This window comes from Neomonachus schauinslandi, chromosome 4 (assembly GCF_002201575.2).
Source record: "Neomonachus schauinslandi chromosome 4, ASM220157v2, whole genome shotgun sequence".
NCBI classification, from domain to species: Eukaryota; Metazoa; Chordata; class Mammalia; order Carnivora; family Phocidae; genus Neomonachus; species Neomonachus schauinslandi.
The window spans coordinates 76,552,437-76,569,529 of NC_058406.1; the positions used below are offsets into that span (position 1 = coordinate 76,552,437).

The 17,093-nt window shown below is 37.8% G+C and overlaps 1 protein-coding gene across 1 annotated transcript in view; it reads right to left on the bottom strand.

Moving 5' to 3' along the window:
* The window catches only part of EVI5 (ecotropic viral integration site 5), a 173,707-nt gene that overhangs the window by 152,100 nt on the left and 4,514 nt on the right, over positions 1-17,093 (bottom strand). The window contains exon 2 of the mRNA XM_021689953.1: positions 11,103-11,332. Within this exon, the coding sequence (XP_021545628.1) occupies positions 11,103-11,251 (149 nt within the window). The 5' untranslated portion in view covers positions 11,252-11,332. The remainder of the gene's footprint in view (positions 1-11,102; positions 11,333-17,093) is intronic.

The following is a 17,093-nucleotide window of genomic DNA, read 5'->3' on the forward strand; positions in this document are numbered from 1 at the left end:
AGTGTTCTGAAATAGGATAGTAGTAATGGATGCACAACTTTGTAAATATACCAAAACCCACTATATTTGTACACTTTAAAATGGTGAATTTTAAACTTATAGAATAAGTTAAAAATACAGTAACAATACGATGAAAATACAGGAAAAAAAACCAGATGAAATATTAATAATAAATCCATCCCTGCAAGAAGATTGTAATTCCCACATTACTCCATGAGGTCTGGGTACGTGATTTGCTTTGCCCAATAAAATCTAAGTAGAAGTTATGTGGATCACTCCCTAACCGATACTTTAAGGTATTTCCACTCTATCTCTTTTCCATTTGCTGCAAGTCTGGTTGTTCCTGGATAGGGGCAGGTCGTTGGTCCTGGAATGAAGAAGTGTGGAACAAAGATGTACTCAACCTGTAGCTTGAGATGAACATGAAATGTGAGGAAGAAATAAAGATTTGTTGGTGTAATTTTTTGAAAGTAAATGGTCTAAACATTCCAATTAAAAGGCAAAGATCGTTGGTTTATATTTTAAAAAGCAACACCCAACTATATGCTGCCTAATGGACAAACTTTAAGGATAAAGAAAAAAGAAAGGATGGAAAAATATATAAAATTTTAACACTATTCAAAAGAAAGCTACAATGACTATATGAGATAAAGTAGATTTCCTTTCGTAAGATTTATTTATCTTTCTTTTAGAGAGAGAGAGAGAGTGTGCAAATGAGAGCATGGGTGAGGTAGTGGGGAGGGAGAGAGACAGGGACAGGCTCAAGCAGACTTCCTGCTGAGCCCAACATGGGGCTCAATCTCATTACCCCAAATCACGACCTGAGCCAAAACCAAGAGTTGGACCTCCAACTGACTGTGTCACCCAGGTACACTGAGATAAAGACAATTTCTTTTCTTCTCTCTCTTTTTTTTTAGGATTTCCTGTAAGGAATTTTATTATTTTCTTTATTTAAATTCAATTACTTAACATATAATGTATTACTAGTTTCAGAGGTAGAGGTCAGTGATTCATTAGTCCTATATAATAACCAGTGCTCATTACATCACATGCCCTCCTTGACATCCATCCCCCAGTTACCCCATCCTCCCACCCCTCTGCCCTCCAGCAACCCTCAATTTGTTTCCCATGATTAAGAGTCTCTTACAGTTGAGCACAGGCTGCTGGGAAGATGGCAGAGTAACAGGACCCTGGCTCACCTCTTGCCATGTGGCTACCTAGAAAACACCCACATCAGCACAAATAACCCAGAAAGCAACCCAAAGACTGGCAGAACAGACTCTCCATAGCCAGATGTGGACAAGAGGCCACAGTGAAGCAGATCCACTCCCTCCAACTGCTCTTGGCAAGATCCCATCAAAGCACTGCCATATGCCTGGCAGTGTATAAACAGCCCAGACAAGGGTCAACACCACTCCAAAGTGAGTCCTGCTCCAAGGAGAGGAGAATATAACCACACACCAGTCTGACTGTGACGGCAACAGTGGGTTGGGAACAGGCAGCTGGTCTGACTGCAGGCCCCACCCACCAAAAGCTTCTCAGGGCACAACACAGGGAAAGTGTCCTGCAGTTTGATGCTACTTCATCTCTGGCAAACACCTGGTCTTACTCAACTCCAAGCCCAAAGCAGCCCTGGATGAGCCCACTAACAACAGAGGCACCAGACTCTGCCCACAACAGGCAGAAAGCCATCGCAGACTGAACTGAAGGCAAACAGAGCTCCACTGCGATGGTAGGACACCCCTATAGCAACACACATAGGAGATACCCCTGAAGCACCATTTTCTGGTGAAAAGGAGACATGGTACTACAGGGCACTACAGGACCTCTTCTTCATAAAGCCACTACTTTCAAGTGCGGGAGATGTAGCTGACTTTCCTAACACATAGAAACAGACACAGCAATAGACAAAATGAGGAGATAGAGGAGTATGTCCCAAATGAAAGAGCGGAACAAAATCATAGCAAGAGACCTACACAAAATGGAGATAAGTAATATGTCTGATAGCAAATTTAAAGTCATGCTCATCAAGAATGCAGTGGAGAAGTCAGCAGAGAAAAAACAATTGTATCCATAACTTAGGAACTAAAATTTCTGGAGGAAAATGAAACATGAGCATGTCCTCATATGTTTTTCTATCTTTAGTTATCACTTTGCAAACATAGTCCTGGTGAGTTACCTAGAACCTTTTTTTTTTCTCTTTCCAAAATAAAACTCTATGTCCTGAATTCCATTGGCTCTCCCATAAAGCAGAGGAGCTTGGCATATTCAAGATTCTCGGTTGCAAGTGACAGAAAACCCTGTACCGACTGGCTTTAAATAAAAAGGAATTATACGGGTTGCTTCACCAGAGCATCCAAGAGGTGGCACTAGTTTCAAACACAGCTTTTTGGGTGCTCAAATGCCTCCAGGTCCTGGTGTCTCCATCCCTCTTTGCCTCTTCTAACCCACAGCAGCTGCCGCAACTCCAGGCGTACATCTCCTCGCTCGGAGATCCCGGTGGAAAAGAGCTCATTAGCATAAGCCCATAGCAAAGTCTGGGTCTGTCTCTGATTTCACAATCATGATGTGCTATAACAGTCAGGACACTTGGTTCTAGTTCTGACACTATTCCTAGAATTTGTACAATGATGTTGGGAAGTCATTTGCTCCTCCCATGCCTCAATTGTCTCATCTGCCAAATAAAGGGATAAGATCTCAAAAATAAATAAAATAAAGTTATGTCATAAAGATACTTGCTAGAATTGAGAAAGGAGTGCAGGACCTCCATGACACCCTCCACCAAGAGATAGGGAACCTAAAAAAGAACCAATTAGAGATACTGAACTCACTAAATGAAAATTAAAAAGGACCACCTGGGGGCGCCTGGGTGGCTCAGTCATTAAGCGTCTGCCTTCGGCTCAGGTCATGATCCCAGGGTCCTGGGATCGAGTCCCACATTGGGCTCCCTGCTCAGCGGGAAGCCTGCTTCTCCCTCTCCCACTCCCCCTGCTTGTTTCCTGCTCTCGCTGTCTCTCTCTGTCAAATAAAAAAAAAAATCTTTAAAAAAGGACCACCTGGAATAAAGAGCAAACAAGAGGAAGTAGAAGAACGGATCAGCAACCTGGAGGACAGAGTAATGGAAAGTAATCAAGCTGAGCAAATGAGAGGGGGAAAAAATCCTCAAAATGAGAATAGACCAAAGGAACTGAGCAACACTGCCAAGCATAACAGTTGCATGATAGGGATCCCAGAAGGAGAAGAGCGAGAAAAGGGGGCAGAAGATTTATTTGAAGGGGTGTCTGGGTGGCTCAGATGGTTAAGCATCTGCCTTCAGCTCAGGTCATGATCCCAGGGTCCTGGGATGGAGCCCCACATTGGGCTCTCGGCTCAGCGGGGAGCCTGCTTCTCCCTCTCCCACTCCCCCTGCTAGTGCTTTCTCTATCTGTGTCTCAAATGAATAAATAAAATCTTAAAAAAAAAAAAAAAGATTTATTTGAAGAAGTAATAGCTGAAAACTTTCTGAATATGGGGAAGGAAAGAGAAATCCAGATCCAGGAGGCACAGAGAGCCCCCAACAAAACCAACCCAAAGAGGTCTGCACCAAGACACAAAGTAAATAAGATGGCCAAAAGTAGTGATCAAGAGAGAATTTTAAAAGCAGCAAGAGAGAGGAAAGCAGTTATGTACAAGGGAAACCCCATAACGCTATCAGTGAGTTTTTCAGCAGAAACTTGGCAGGCCAGAAGAAAGTGGCATGATATATTCAAAGTGCTAAAAGGAAAAAAATCTACAGCCAAGAATACTCTATCCAGCAAGGCTTTCATTCAGAATAGGAGAGAGAGTTTCCCAGAAAAACAAAAGTTAAAAGCAAAACCAGCCACGTCCCTGTCACACACAATGCCATCGGCCTGTGGGTCCCAAATCCACAATCCAGCCATCCTCCTACCTCAGTCAGCATGCATGGCCTGCCAGCTGCTCAAGGCCAAGTCAATACATCTTCACCACAGATTGACAAGGATTCAAACTCTTCCCCTCAAATTCCAGTCCCTGTTCAAGTTTGTGCACAAAAGTGGGCATAATTATAACAGCAGAATGAAGCAATCCAAATAGTGACACTAATTCTGTGGAATATATAATGGATAAAAGGAGTGTGCTAGGCTGAGAATATCTCCAACAAGCACATCAAAGAACAATACATACAGCATGATTCTCGTTAGTAAAAGAAACAAACACGGGAAGAATAGAACAAGACGAAATCAGAAAGGGAGACACCCCATAAGAGACTCTTTTTTTTTTTTTTTTTAAAGATTTTATTTATTTATTTGAGAGAGAGAGAATGACAGACAGAGAGCAGGAGAGGGAGGAGGGTCAGAGGGAGAAGCAGACTCCCTGCTGAGCAGGGAGCCCGATGTGGGACTCGATCCCGGGACTCCAGGATCATGACCTGAGCCGAAGGCAGTTGCTTAACCAACTGAGCCACCCAGGCGCCCCATAAGAGACTCTTAATCACAGGAAACAAACTGACGGTTGCTGGAGGGAAGGGGGCGGGGGACGGGTAACTGGGTGATGGGCATTAAGGAGGGCACTGGATGCAATGAGTACTGGGTATTATATAAGACTGATAAATCACTGAACCCTACCTCTGAAACTAATAATATACTATATGTTAATTAATTGAATTTAAATTTAAAAAAAGAAACCCCCCCAAAAAAGAAGAGTCTCTTATGGTTTATCTCCCAACCTCTGATTTCATCTTGTTTTATTTTTTCCTCTCTTCCCCATGATCCTGTTTTGTTTCTTAAATTCCACATATCAGTGAGATCATATGATAATTGTCTTTCTCTGATTGACTTATTTCACTTAGCATAATACCCTCTAGTTCCATCCATGTTGTTGCAAATGGCAAGATTTATTTATTTATTTATTTTTTGATGGCTGAGTAGTATTCCATTGTATATATACCACATCTTCTTTATCCATTCATCTGTCGATGGGCATCAGGGCTCTTTCCATAGTTTGGCTATTGTGGACATTGCTGCTATCAACATCGGGGTGCAGGTGTCCCTTCGAATCACTACATTTGTATCTTTGGGGTAGATATCTAGTAGAGCAATTGCTGGGTCATAAGATAGCTCTATTTTCAACTTTTTGAGGAACCTCCATACTGTTTTCCGGAGTGGCTACACCAGCTTGCATTCCCACCAACAGTATAGGACAGTTCCCCTTTCTCCGCATCCTCACCAACATTTGTCATTTCCTGACTTGTTAATTTTAGCCATTCTGACTGGCGTGAGGTGGTATCTCATTGTGGTTTTGATTTGTATTTCCCTGATGCTGAGTGATGTTGAGCATTTTTTCATGTATCTCTTGGTCATTTGAATGTCTTCTTTGGAGAAATGTCTGTTCATGTCTTCTATTTCTTGATTGGATTATTTGTTCTTTGGGTGTTGAATCTGATAAGTTCTTTATAGATTTTAGATACTAACCCTTTATCTGATAAGACATTTGCAAAAATCTTCTCCATTCTGTCGGCTGTCTTTTGGTTTTGTCAACTGTTTCTTTTGCTGTGCAAAAGCTTTTTGTCTTGAGGAAGTCCCAATAGTCCCAATTTTTGCCTTTGTTTCCCTTGTCTTTGGAGAAGGGTCTAGCAAGAAGTTGCTGTGGCCAAGGTCACAGAGGTTGCTGCCTGTGTTCTCCTCTAGGATTTTGATGGATTCCTGTCTCACATTTAGGCCTTTCATCTATTTTGAGTCTATTTTTGTGTATGGTGTAAGGAAATGATCCAGTTTCATTCTTCTGCATGTGGCTGTCCAATTTTCCCAGTACCATTTGTTGAAGAGACTGTCTTTTTTCCATTGGACACTGTTCCCTGCTTTGTCAAAGATTAGTTGACCATAGAGTTGAGGGTTCGTTTCTGGGCTCTCTGTTCTGTTCCACTGATCAATGTGTCTGTTTTTGTGCCAGTACCATACTGTCTTGATGATTACAGCTTTGTAATAGAGCTTGAAGTCCGGGATTGTGATGCCACCAATTTTGTTTTGTTTTGTTTTTAATAATCCTTTGGCTATCAGGAGTCTTTTCTGGTTCCATATTAATTTTAGGATTATTTGTTCCAGCTCTGTGGAAAAAAGTTGATGGTATTTTGATAGGGATTGCATTGAATGTATAGATTGCTCTGGGTAGCATAGACATTTTAACAATATTTGTTCTTTGTATCTTCCTCAATTTCTTTCTTTCTTTCTTTGTATCTTTCCTCAAATATTTTAAAAGCATAGTTTTCTGAGTATAGGTCCTTTGCCTCTTTGGTTAGGTTTATTCCTAGGTATCTCATGGTTTTTGGTGCAATTGTAAATGGGATCGACTCCTTAATTTCTCTTTCTTTTGTCTCATTGTTAGTGTATAGAAATGCAACTAATTTCTGTGCATTGATTTTATATCCTGCCACATTGCTAAATTCCTGTGAGTCTAGCAATTTGGGGTTGGAGTCTTTTGGGGTTTTCCACACAGTGTATCATGTCATCTGTCAAGAGTGAGAGTTTGACTTCTTCCTTGATTTGGATGCCTTTGATTTCTTTTTGTTGTTGTCTGATTGCTGAGGCTAGGACTTCTGTGTACTATGTTGAACAACAGTGGTGACAACAGACATCCCTGCGGTGTTCCTGACCTTAGAGGAAAAGCTCTTAGTTCTTCCCCACTGAGAATGATATTCGCTGTGGGCTTTTTGTATATGGCTTTTATGATTATTGGGGTATGTTCCCTCTATCCCTACACTGTGAAGAGTTTTAATCAAGAAAGAATCCTGTACTTTGTCAAATGCTTTTTCTGCATCTATTGAGAGGATCATATGGTTCTTGTCCTTTTGTCCTTTCTTTTACTGATGTATTGTATCACACTGATTGATTGCAGATGTTGAACCACCCTTGCAGCCCAGGAATAAATCCCACTTGCTTATGGTGAATAATCCTTTTAATGTACTGTAGGATCCTATTGACTAGTATCTTGGTGAGAATTATTACATCCATGTTCATCAGTGATATTGGTCTATAATTCTCCTTTTTGGTGGGGTCTTTGTCTGGTTTTGGGATCAAGGTAATACTGGCCTCAAAGAAAGAGTCTGAAAGTTTTCCTTCCATTTATATTTTTTGAAACAGCTTCAAAAGAACAGGTATTAATTCTATAAAGTCAATTTCTAAGCAAACAATATTACCAGGGATGAAGGCATTTCAGAGGGCATAACAATCCAAATGTTTATATACTTCATAATACAACTTCAAATTACACGAAACAAAGACTAAAAGAATTTAAAGAGAAACAGACAAATCCACAATTATAGTTGGAGGTTTCAGTACTCCTCTGTCAATATCTGATATCACAAGTAAATAGAAAACAGCAAAGATATAGTAGACTTAAACATTATCAATCAAATTTAATTGATCAACATTAACGGAATACTCCACCAAACAACAGCTGAATATACCTTCTTCTCAAATTCACATAAAATGGTTACCAAAATAAGACCATATTCAGGACCGTAAAACAAGTCTCAATAAATTTAAACAGCTATTGCTAAAGCAGGGCTTGAAAATAAATGTACAGCACCAACATTTATATTAGAAAAGACAATACGAGGACAGAGATATTACATAAAAATGTCAAAAATCCCAAGACAGGGCGCCTGAGTGGCTCAGTTGGTTAAGCGACTGCTTTCGGCTTAGGTCATGATCCTGGAGTCCCGGGATCGAGTCCCACATCGGGCTCCCTGCTCGGCGGGGAGTCCTAGCCTCAGCAATCTGACCCTCCTCCCTCTCATGCTCTCTGTCTCTCATTCTCTCTGTCTCAAATAAATAAATAAAATCTTAAAAAAAAAAAAATCCCAAGACAACTACAGATCAAATCCACTATGACCATAGATAAAAAATTCTAAATACAATTTTAGATCGAATCCAACAATATCTTATAATATGGAGCAAAATATTGTCTTATAAAGACAATGTATCATGACCAAGTGGGTTTATCCCCGGAATGCAAAGTTGGTTTAACATTCAAAAACCAATGTCATTCACCATATTGAACTATAAGAGGAATACCACATGATCATTTCAATAAATGCAGGAAAAGCATTTGACAAAATCCAACACCTATTTTTTTTAAACTCGAAGAAAACAAGGAAGAAAAAGGAACTTCCTCAATCTGATAAAAGCCATCTACAAAAACCTACAGTTAACATATTTAATGCTTTATCCCCAATATCAGGAAAACAAGAATGTATGTTCACCACTTATATTCAAATTTGTACTCAAGGTGCTGGCCAGTTGCAGTAAGGTAAGAAAAAGAAATAAAGGCACCCAGATTGGAAAGGAAGAAGTAAAAGTGCTTTATTCACAGATGACATGCTCATCCACATACAAAATCTCATGGAATCTAAAAACAATATAACCTACCAGAACAACAAGTTTAGCAAGGCAGCAGGATACATAAGGCAATATAGTTCCAATCAAAATCTTAAGAAGTATTTTTGTGGAAATTAAGAACTTGATATAAAATTCACATGGGAATGCTAGGTTCCAAAGTAGCCAAAATGGGAGAACTAAGTTGGAGGATTAACACTACCTGATTTCAAGACATAAAGTCACAGTAATCAAGACAGTACTGTATTAGCATTAAGTGAGAAAACAGATCAATGGAACAGAATAAGTCTAGAAATAGGACTATACATACAATAACCACTAATTTTTGACCAAAGCTCAAAAGTACTTAAGTGAAGAAAGGATAGCCTTTTCAACAAATGGTACAGGAACAATTAAATATGCATATTCAAAAAATGAATTTTGATCTATACTTTGCTCCATATACAAAACTAACTCAAAATGGATCAGACCTAAACATAAAACTTAAAACTATAAAACTTTTGTAAGAACATATGAGTCAAGCTGTGTGACCTTGACTCATCAAAATTACAAACCATAAAAGAACAATTTCAAATTGGACTTCATCAAAATTTAAAACTTACGTTCTTCAAAAGATACTATTAAGAGAATATTAAGCTGCAGACTGGGGAAAAAATATTTTAAAAGCATATATCTGATAAAGAACTATATCCCAAATATACAAAGAACTCTTCAAATACAATGGTAAGAAAGCAAACAAGTAATTTTTAATGGGCAAAAATTTCAAACAGAGAAGATACGTCAATGGCAAATAAGCACATGAAAAGATGCTCAACACCATTAGAAAATGCAAATTAAAAATACAAGATACCAATAACCGTTAGAATGGCTAAGATTAAAGACTAACCATACCAAGTATCAGCAAGGATGCAGATGAATTAAAAATTTCATATACTGATGGTGGGAATGTGATAAAGTATAGGCTCTTTGACAGTCTGACAGTTAAATGTGCACCTATCATATAAACCAGCCATTCCAATCCTAGGTATCTGCCCAGAAGAAATGAAGTATACATCTATGTATACAAAGGCTTGTATACATAAATAACGTTCATAGCATTTCATAACAAAAAGTGAATAAACTACAATATAACCATACAACAGAATATTACTAAGCAATTAAAAATGAACTATTCATACACACTACAACATGCATGAATCTCAAAATAATTATTCTGAGTAAAATACTCCGTTTAAAAAAAATACATATTATTCCATTTCTATAAAATTCTAGAAAATGCAAACTAATCTAGATCAATGGCTGCCTGGGGATGGGAAAGGGGATAACAGATATGTTCATTTTCTTGACTTTGGTGATTATTTCACAGATACATACATATGTCAAAACCTATCAAGCTGTACACCTTAAGTATGTGTACTTTATTATGTCAATGATATGTGAAAAAAGCTATTAGAAGTTGTCTCTGTGGGAAGCCTGGGTAGCTCAGTTGGTTAAGCGTCTGCCTTCCGCTCAGGTCATGATCCCAGGGTCCTGGGATCGAGCCCCGCATTGGGCTCCCTGCTGTGCAGGAAGCCTGCTTCTCCCTCTCCCTCTGCCCGCTGCTCCCCCTGCTTGTGCTCTCTCTGTCAAATAAATAAATAAAAATCTTAAAAAAAAAAAAAGAAGTTGTCTCTGTTATTACCCTTAAAGCCAGTGGTAGTATATATCTTGACTGAACACAAAAGGGGACTCTTCCAATAATTCTTTTGTAGCTGATGGCCGAAAGAATTTCTGAAAATAATATAGTGAAGGGCACACAGGGTCTAGAGTATACATTCTCAACAAACAACTATTCTATTTCATTTCCATTAAGAGAGAAGGATACTTCGCCTTCTAGAATAAACTGAAGAGATTTCCCACTCTAAACCATAAATCAGGTATCTATCCTAAATTAAATTACTTTACAAATTAACCAAAGGGGACTAGTTTGAGAGTTTAAATCAAAAATGGTAGTTTTAGGGGCACCTGGGTGGCTCAGTTGGTTAAGCATCTCCCTTCAGCCCAGGTCATGATCGCAGGGTCCTAGGATCAAGCTCCATGTCTTGTCAGGCTCCTTGCTCAGCAGGCGGTCTGCTTCTCCCACTGTCCTTCCCTCTCCGCGCCCCCCCAACCCCGGCTTGTGCTCTCTCTCAAATAAATAAAATCTTAAAAAAAAAAAAAAGATAGCACCTGGGTGGCTCAGTTGGTTAAGCAGCTGCCTTCGGCTCAGGTCATGATCCTGGAGTTCCGAGATCGAGTCCCACATCGGGCTCCCTGCTCAGTGGGGAGTCTGCTTCTCCCTCTGACCCTCCTCCCTCTCATGCTCTCTGTCTCTCATTCTCTCTCTCTCAAATAAATAAATAAAATCTTAAAAAAAAAAAAGAAAAAGAAATGGTAGTTCTATTTGCCTTAAAAAAATTCTAAAATTCAGGAAAAATTTAGGGAATTTGCTATATTAAGAAAACAAAGCTCTAAAGCTATCTGAGCCAGAAGAAAATTTTAGTACAACTTTAAGACCAACTCCTCCAAAAAAGACTTGAATACTTTTGTTAAGTAATTTTCATAAACAAGGAGCCAAAGACTAGAAAATAAATATTCTTAATATGAGTAAATTTTGATTATGGCACATATACATAAATGACTGGCTGAGCTCATATAACTACAGAGAAAGAAAAGCCGAGCAACCTCACTCACCTATTTTGTTCCTCCAGTTTAGCCAGGAGTTCTAAGTCGTCTGGACTCAACTGTGAAGGAGAAGATGGTGAAAAGGCTGGCGTGGATAGTGTGGTAGATGAGGATGTAGTATGTAATGAGGCAGATGGACTTGCCACCTGACTGGCCATCTGACTGACTGTATGTGATACTGTGTTCTTCACCCATGAGAAAGTAGAACTCAGCTTTTCTGCAACCTTGTCTGTCGCCACCTATGGATAAAAATGAAAGTTGAATATATTTTAGTTTTACTGCATTCATTATCAAGAACGTGATAACCCTATTTTTAATTAATAGCCACCATCACAATAGTTTCTTTGAGGTGATACAGGTAAAACCTACTTTAGCAACAATTATCCTAACACCTGGCTTTTGGAAAATATTTCAGTTCTGCAACATGAACAAACGAGAACAGTGTTTCCCAAACTACAGGCTAAAATCCATCAGGGAGTAATAAAATCAATATGACAAGTAATGCTAGCATTTTTAAAAATGAAAAAGAATAGAAAATATCAGTGTAAATATATACTGTCTTATGAAATCGTTGTTTCAGTTACATATATGCATTAAAACTATGTACTACCTGTACATATATCTATGGGTATATTTAGTTGGGATGTAAAATGTATTCTCTAGTCAAAAACATTTGAAAGCAAAGGTATTAAAACATGTCCACTGGGTGATGAGGATAGGGAAATGCTGTAACAGGATTAATAATTCAACAAAAACTGGGGTTGCTTAGCCTAAGTAAGATGTAAGGAGATCCATGATACCTATCTCCAAACAGCTAAAGAGTATTTTTATAGAAAAGGGACTTTTTCTACAGGAACAAAATTATGATAAATGGTTGAGTTAGTAGAGTGGGAGAGATTTAAGACACAATTTTCACATAGCTGGAAATATTCAGAAATAGAATGGGACGCCTAGAAAGAGTAGACATCCCCACCAATGGCTATAATAAAGCAGCTATTAGAAGAGCCAAATGTCAGAAGTTGAAGATAACTTTCTGTTTTAAGTGGGCAACCAGAATTTAAAAAACCCTTAAGATCCTGCCTATCTCTAAGATTAAGTGAATGACACATATGTCCATAAAGTCATCATAAATTATATCCAGGGGCGCCTGGGTGGCTCAGTCATTAAGCGTCTGCCTTCGGCTCAGGTCATGATCCCAGGGTCCTGGGATCGAGCCCCGCATCAGGCTCCCTGCTCCGCGGGAAGCCTGCTTCTCCCACTCCCCCTGCTTGTGTTCCCTCTCTCGCTGTATCTCTCTCTGTCAAATAAATAAATAAAATCTTAAAAAAAAAAATTAAAAAAATAAATAAATTATATCCATCTCCTAAGCAGATACATATACAAATGCAGCTGAAAAATAAAATATACATAAATAATATTCAAATATGGCATTATCATTCACTAATGAAAAACATAATAGCCATATTTGAATACCTATATAAAACTAAACATTCTTAATGATATGAGTTTACAAAATAAGGTGTTAATAGGCTTTTTAAGGGACTGTATTTTCTAAAAACTATCATGAAAAGAGCTTCTTGATTGTGAAGTACTTAGATATATAAAAGCTAGAAACTATGACATGCTTTCATGAGCTTTGAGAAGATCTTAAATTTTATGTCATAGGTAAATGGCTAAAGCATTGCAAATTATTTTCGGATTCAGCATACTCTCAGCTAATCTTAGTTATATATAGCAATTTATACACACAGAAATTAAAATACCAAGGCATACAATCCCATCGAGACTATTTTAGCAAACACTATTCTCCTCATGGGTTGCCCAAGGCTTTTTTTCTCACCTCAGTACATAGATGACTCTCTATCCCTCTGTGCCCAGTTCCTCCATCTCAACCCAGCAGGATACTTTGAAATAAGCAAAGGATAAAATGGAAAAGGGATTCTAAGGCCATAGTTAAGCAACTCAATATGAGGCTGGAACTTCTAAGACAAAAATTTGATTATCAGTGCTGAAAGGGCCAAAAGTTTTATTAACCTCTCATTTTCAGGAACTCATTTTAGAATTTACTTCTCTTGGAAACAGTAGTATAAAAGGGATAAGGGGACCCTTACTGTTGGGGGAAGAATCCCCAAGAAAGACAAGCAGGCTACAGTATGGGACCCAAGGAAAAGCAGCCAGGGGCAGACCATTTAGGCTTCCAGGCAAAAGAAGTCCTCGCCAATGCACAGACCAGCAGCACAGCTCCTCAGGGCAAAAAGCCAGAAAGGAACCAAAGAATAGGAGCCATAGTAGACCACAAGATATCCTATTGTGATTTGTTATCCTATTGATCTTTTCTACATAATTACAACCACAAATTCAATTATCAAGATGGCACTAATTTGCATCCCCAAATCACAGTAAATAGAAAACCTAACACATAAAATTACAGAAAAATGTTACCCCTTATTAATACCAACCATTAATTTCAGATATGCTTACAACTTTCAAAAATTAATACTTCACATTTCCATTATATAAAAGTTCCTTACTAGAGTTAACTGTAGGAAAGGCAAAAGATTCCTACTATTTGCTTTCATTTATTAAAACAAATTTATCATACCCCTTCTGCACACTGTAGCAACAGGCTTCCATTTAAAGAGTTTGGAATAACGAAGAGCACAATCCTGACATCCTTTCAATTTTGCTGAAATTCAGCTGATATGGGATTCAATCTAGAACTACTGAAGGCTCACTAACTCATCTTCATATGTTAAATACTGAAATATAACCAGAGTATTTAATTGAAGTTGCATTTTAATAAAGTTTAATACTCATGGTTCTAGAAATCCCATAGGATTTTTTCATGTATCATGATGTTCTATTTTTCCTTTAACTCTACAGTACTTTTCCAAATCTCCACCCTGTCACCTCTAAATCTCCTTCCCTCATCCTATGGTAAACTGAGGTCATGAAGACATAGTAAATCTGACAATGACATCACAAAGTTCCTGTCTACCTCATAGAGGGGTTATGCATTTATTTTTAAATATGAACATACTTTGAAAAGGTCAAAACCATCATTAAAAATGCTTAGTAATCAGGGGCACCTGGGTGGCTCAGTCAGTTGAGCATCTGCCTTCGGCTCAGGTCATGATCTCAGGGTCCCGGGATCGGGTCCCACATCGGGCTCCCTGCTCAGCGGAGAGTCTGCTTCTCCCTCTCTTCCCCGCTTATGCTCTCTCTCGCTATCACCTTCACTATCTCTCAAATAAATAAATAAAATCTTTCAAAAAAAAAATGCTTAGTAATCAGGCACAAATGACCACATATTGTAGGACTCCATTTATATAAAATGTCCAGAATACGCAAACCCAGAGACAGAAAGTAGATCAGTGGCTTCAAGGACCTAAGGGAATGACTGCTAATGTGCATGGGATTTCTTTTTGGAGTGACAAAAATGTTCTGCGTTTGGATTGTGGTGATGGTTACACAACCTTGTGAATATACTAAATGCCACTGAACTGCACACTTTAAATGAGTGGATGGATTTATGGTATGTGAATTATTATCTCAGTTGTAAAAGGGCTTAGTCAATCTCGGGAAACTACATAATATATGATTCCAACCATACAAAAAAGGCAAAACAATGGAAACAGTAAAAAGATCAATAGTTGCTAGGGGTTGGGAATACAGGAGAGATGAATCCTCTGCCTAGAGCACACAGGATTTTTAGGATAGTAAAAATATTCTGTGTAATACCATCATGATGGGTATGTGTCATTACACATTTGACCAAATCCATACAATGCACAACCAACACTAAGAGTGAACCCTAATGTAAACTACGGATTTTGGGTGATTATAACTGTCAATATAGGTACATCATTGGTAACACATGTACCACTCTGGTGGGGAATGCGTGTTGGGGGGCAGGGAGTATATGGGAAATCTCTGTACTTTCCACTCAATCTTGCTATGAATCTAAAACTGTTCTAAAAAAGTAAAATTTTAATAAAATAATAAAGGTTAGGAATCTTAGATATTACTACAATATTTGAATAGGATTTCCCATGAAAAACAATCATGGTTTCTCTACTGCTCTGTATTTTATAGTAAGTTATAAGGATGGTTTTAACTTCCAAAAATGACTATTTTTATTTCTTTTTTAATTTTTAATTTTAATTTTATTTTAATTCCAGTGTAGTTAACCCACAGTGCTATATTAGTTTCAGGTGTATGATATAGTGATTTAACAATTCTGTGTATTAGTGCTTACCAAGACAAGTGTACTCTTAATCCCCTTTACCTATTTCACCCACCCCTCAACCACCTCCCCTCTGGTAACTATCAGTTTGTTCTCTATAGTTAAGACTCTGTTTTTTGGGGGCATCTGGCTGGTTCACTCAGTAGAGCATGTAACACTGAATCTCAGGATCATGATGAGTTCAAGCCCCATGTTGGGCACAGAACCCTACTTAAAAAAAAAAAAGTCTTTTTTGTTTTGTCTCCCTTTTTTCCTGTTTGTTTCTTAAATTCCACATGAGTGAAATCATATGGTATTTGTCTTCCTCTGAGTTATTTTGCTTAGCATTATACTCTCTAGCTCCATCCATGTTGTTGCAAATGGCAAGTTTTCTTTTTATGGCTGAATAATATTACATATATATATAATGTTATATAAATATATGTGTATACATGTAATTTATATAATATATGTGATTTACATTATATATTTTTACATTAATTACATAATACATGTATAATATGTGCTGCTGGTCTGTGCACTGGCGAGGACTTCTTTTGCCTGGAAGCCTAAATGATTTGCCCCTGGCTTCTTTTCCTTGGGTCCCATACTGTAGCCTGCTTGTCTTTCTTGGGGATTCTTCCCTCAACACTAAGGGTTTTATTATAAGTAATAAAAATATTTTACATTAATTACATAATATATAATATATATAATGTAATTACATTAATTACATAATATATGTGATTTACATTATATATTTTTACTTAAATACATAATATATGTAAAACATTAATTACATTATATATATATATATATAAATCACCTCTACTTTATCCATTCATCTATCAATGGACACTTGGGCTGCTTCCATAATTATTGTCTATTATAAATAATGCTGCAATCAACACAAGGGTGCATATATCCTTTTCAGTTAGTGTTTTCGTATTCTTTAGTGCAATTAATGGATCATATGGGAATTCTAATTTTTGAAGAACCTTCATACTGTTTTCCATAGTGGCTACACCAGTTTGCATTTCCATCCATACTGCAAAAGAGTTCCTGTTTCTCCACATCCTTGCTAACACTTGTTTCTTGTGTTTTTGATGTTAGCCACTCTGACAGGTATGAGGTAAAATCTCACTGTGGTTTTGATTTGCATTTCCCTGATGATGGGTGATGTTGAGCACCTTTCAATTTGTCTGTTGGCCATCTGTATGTCTTCCTTGGAGAAATGTCTGTTCGTGTCTTCTGCTCTTTTTAATTGTATTACATGTTATCTGGGTGCTAAGTTGTGCAAGTTCTTTATATATTTTGGATACTAACCCTTTATTGGATATGTCATTTGCAAATATCTTCTCCCATTCTGTCAGTTGTCTTTTAGTTTTGTTGTTTGGTTCCTTTGCAGTGCAGAAGTTTTTATTTTTATATAGTCCCAATAAGTTTATTTTGCTTTTGTTTCCCTTGCCTCAGGAGACATATCTAGAAAAATACTGCTATAGTCAATGTCAGAGAAATTACTGCCTGTGCTCTCTTCTAGGATTTTTATGGTTTTAGGTCTCACATTTAGATTCTTAATTCTATTTTTGTGTATGTTGTAAGAAAGTGGTCCAGTTTCATTCTTTTCCATGTAGCTGTCCAGTTTTCCCAACATTATTTGCTGAAGAGACTTTTTCTTGACATATATTCTTGTCTCCTTTGTCACAGATTAATTGACCACATAATCATGGGTTTATCTCTGGGCTCTCTATTCTGTTCCATTGTTCTATGTGTCT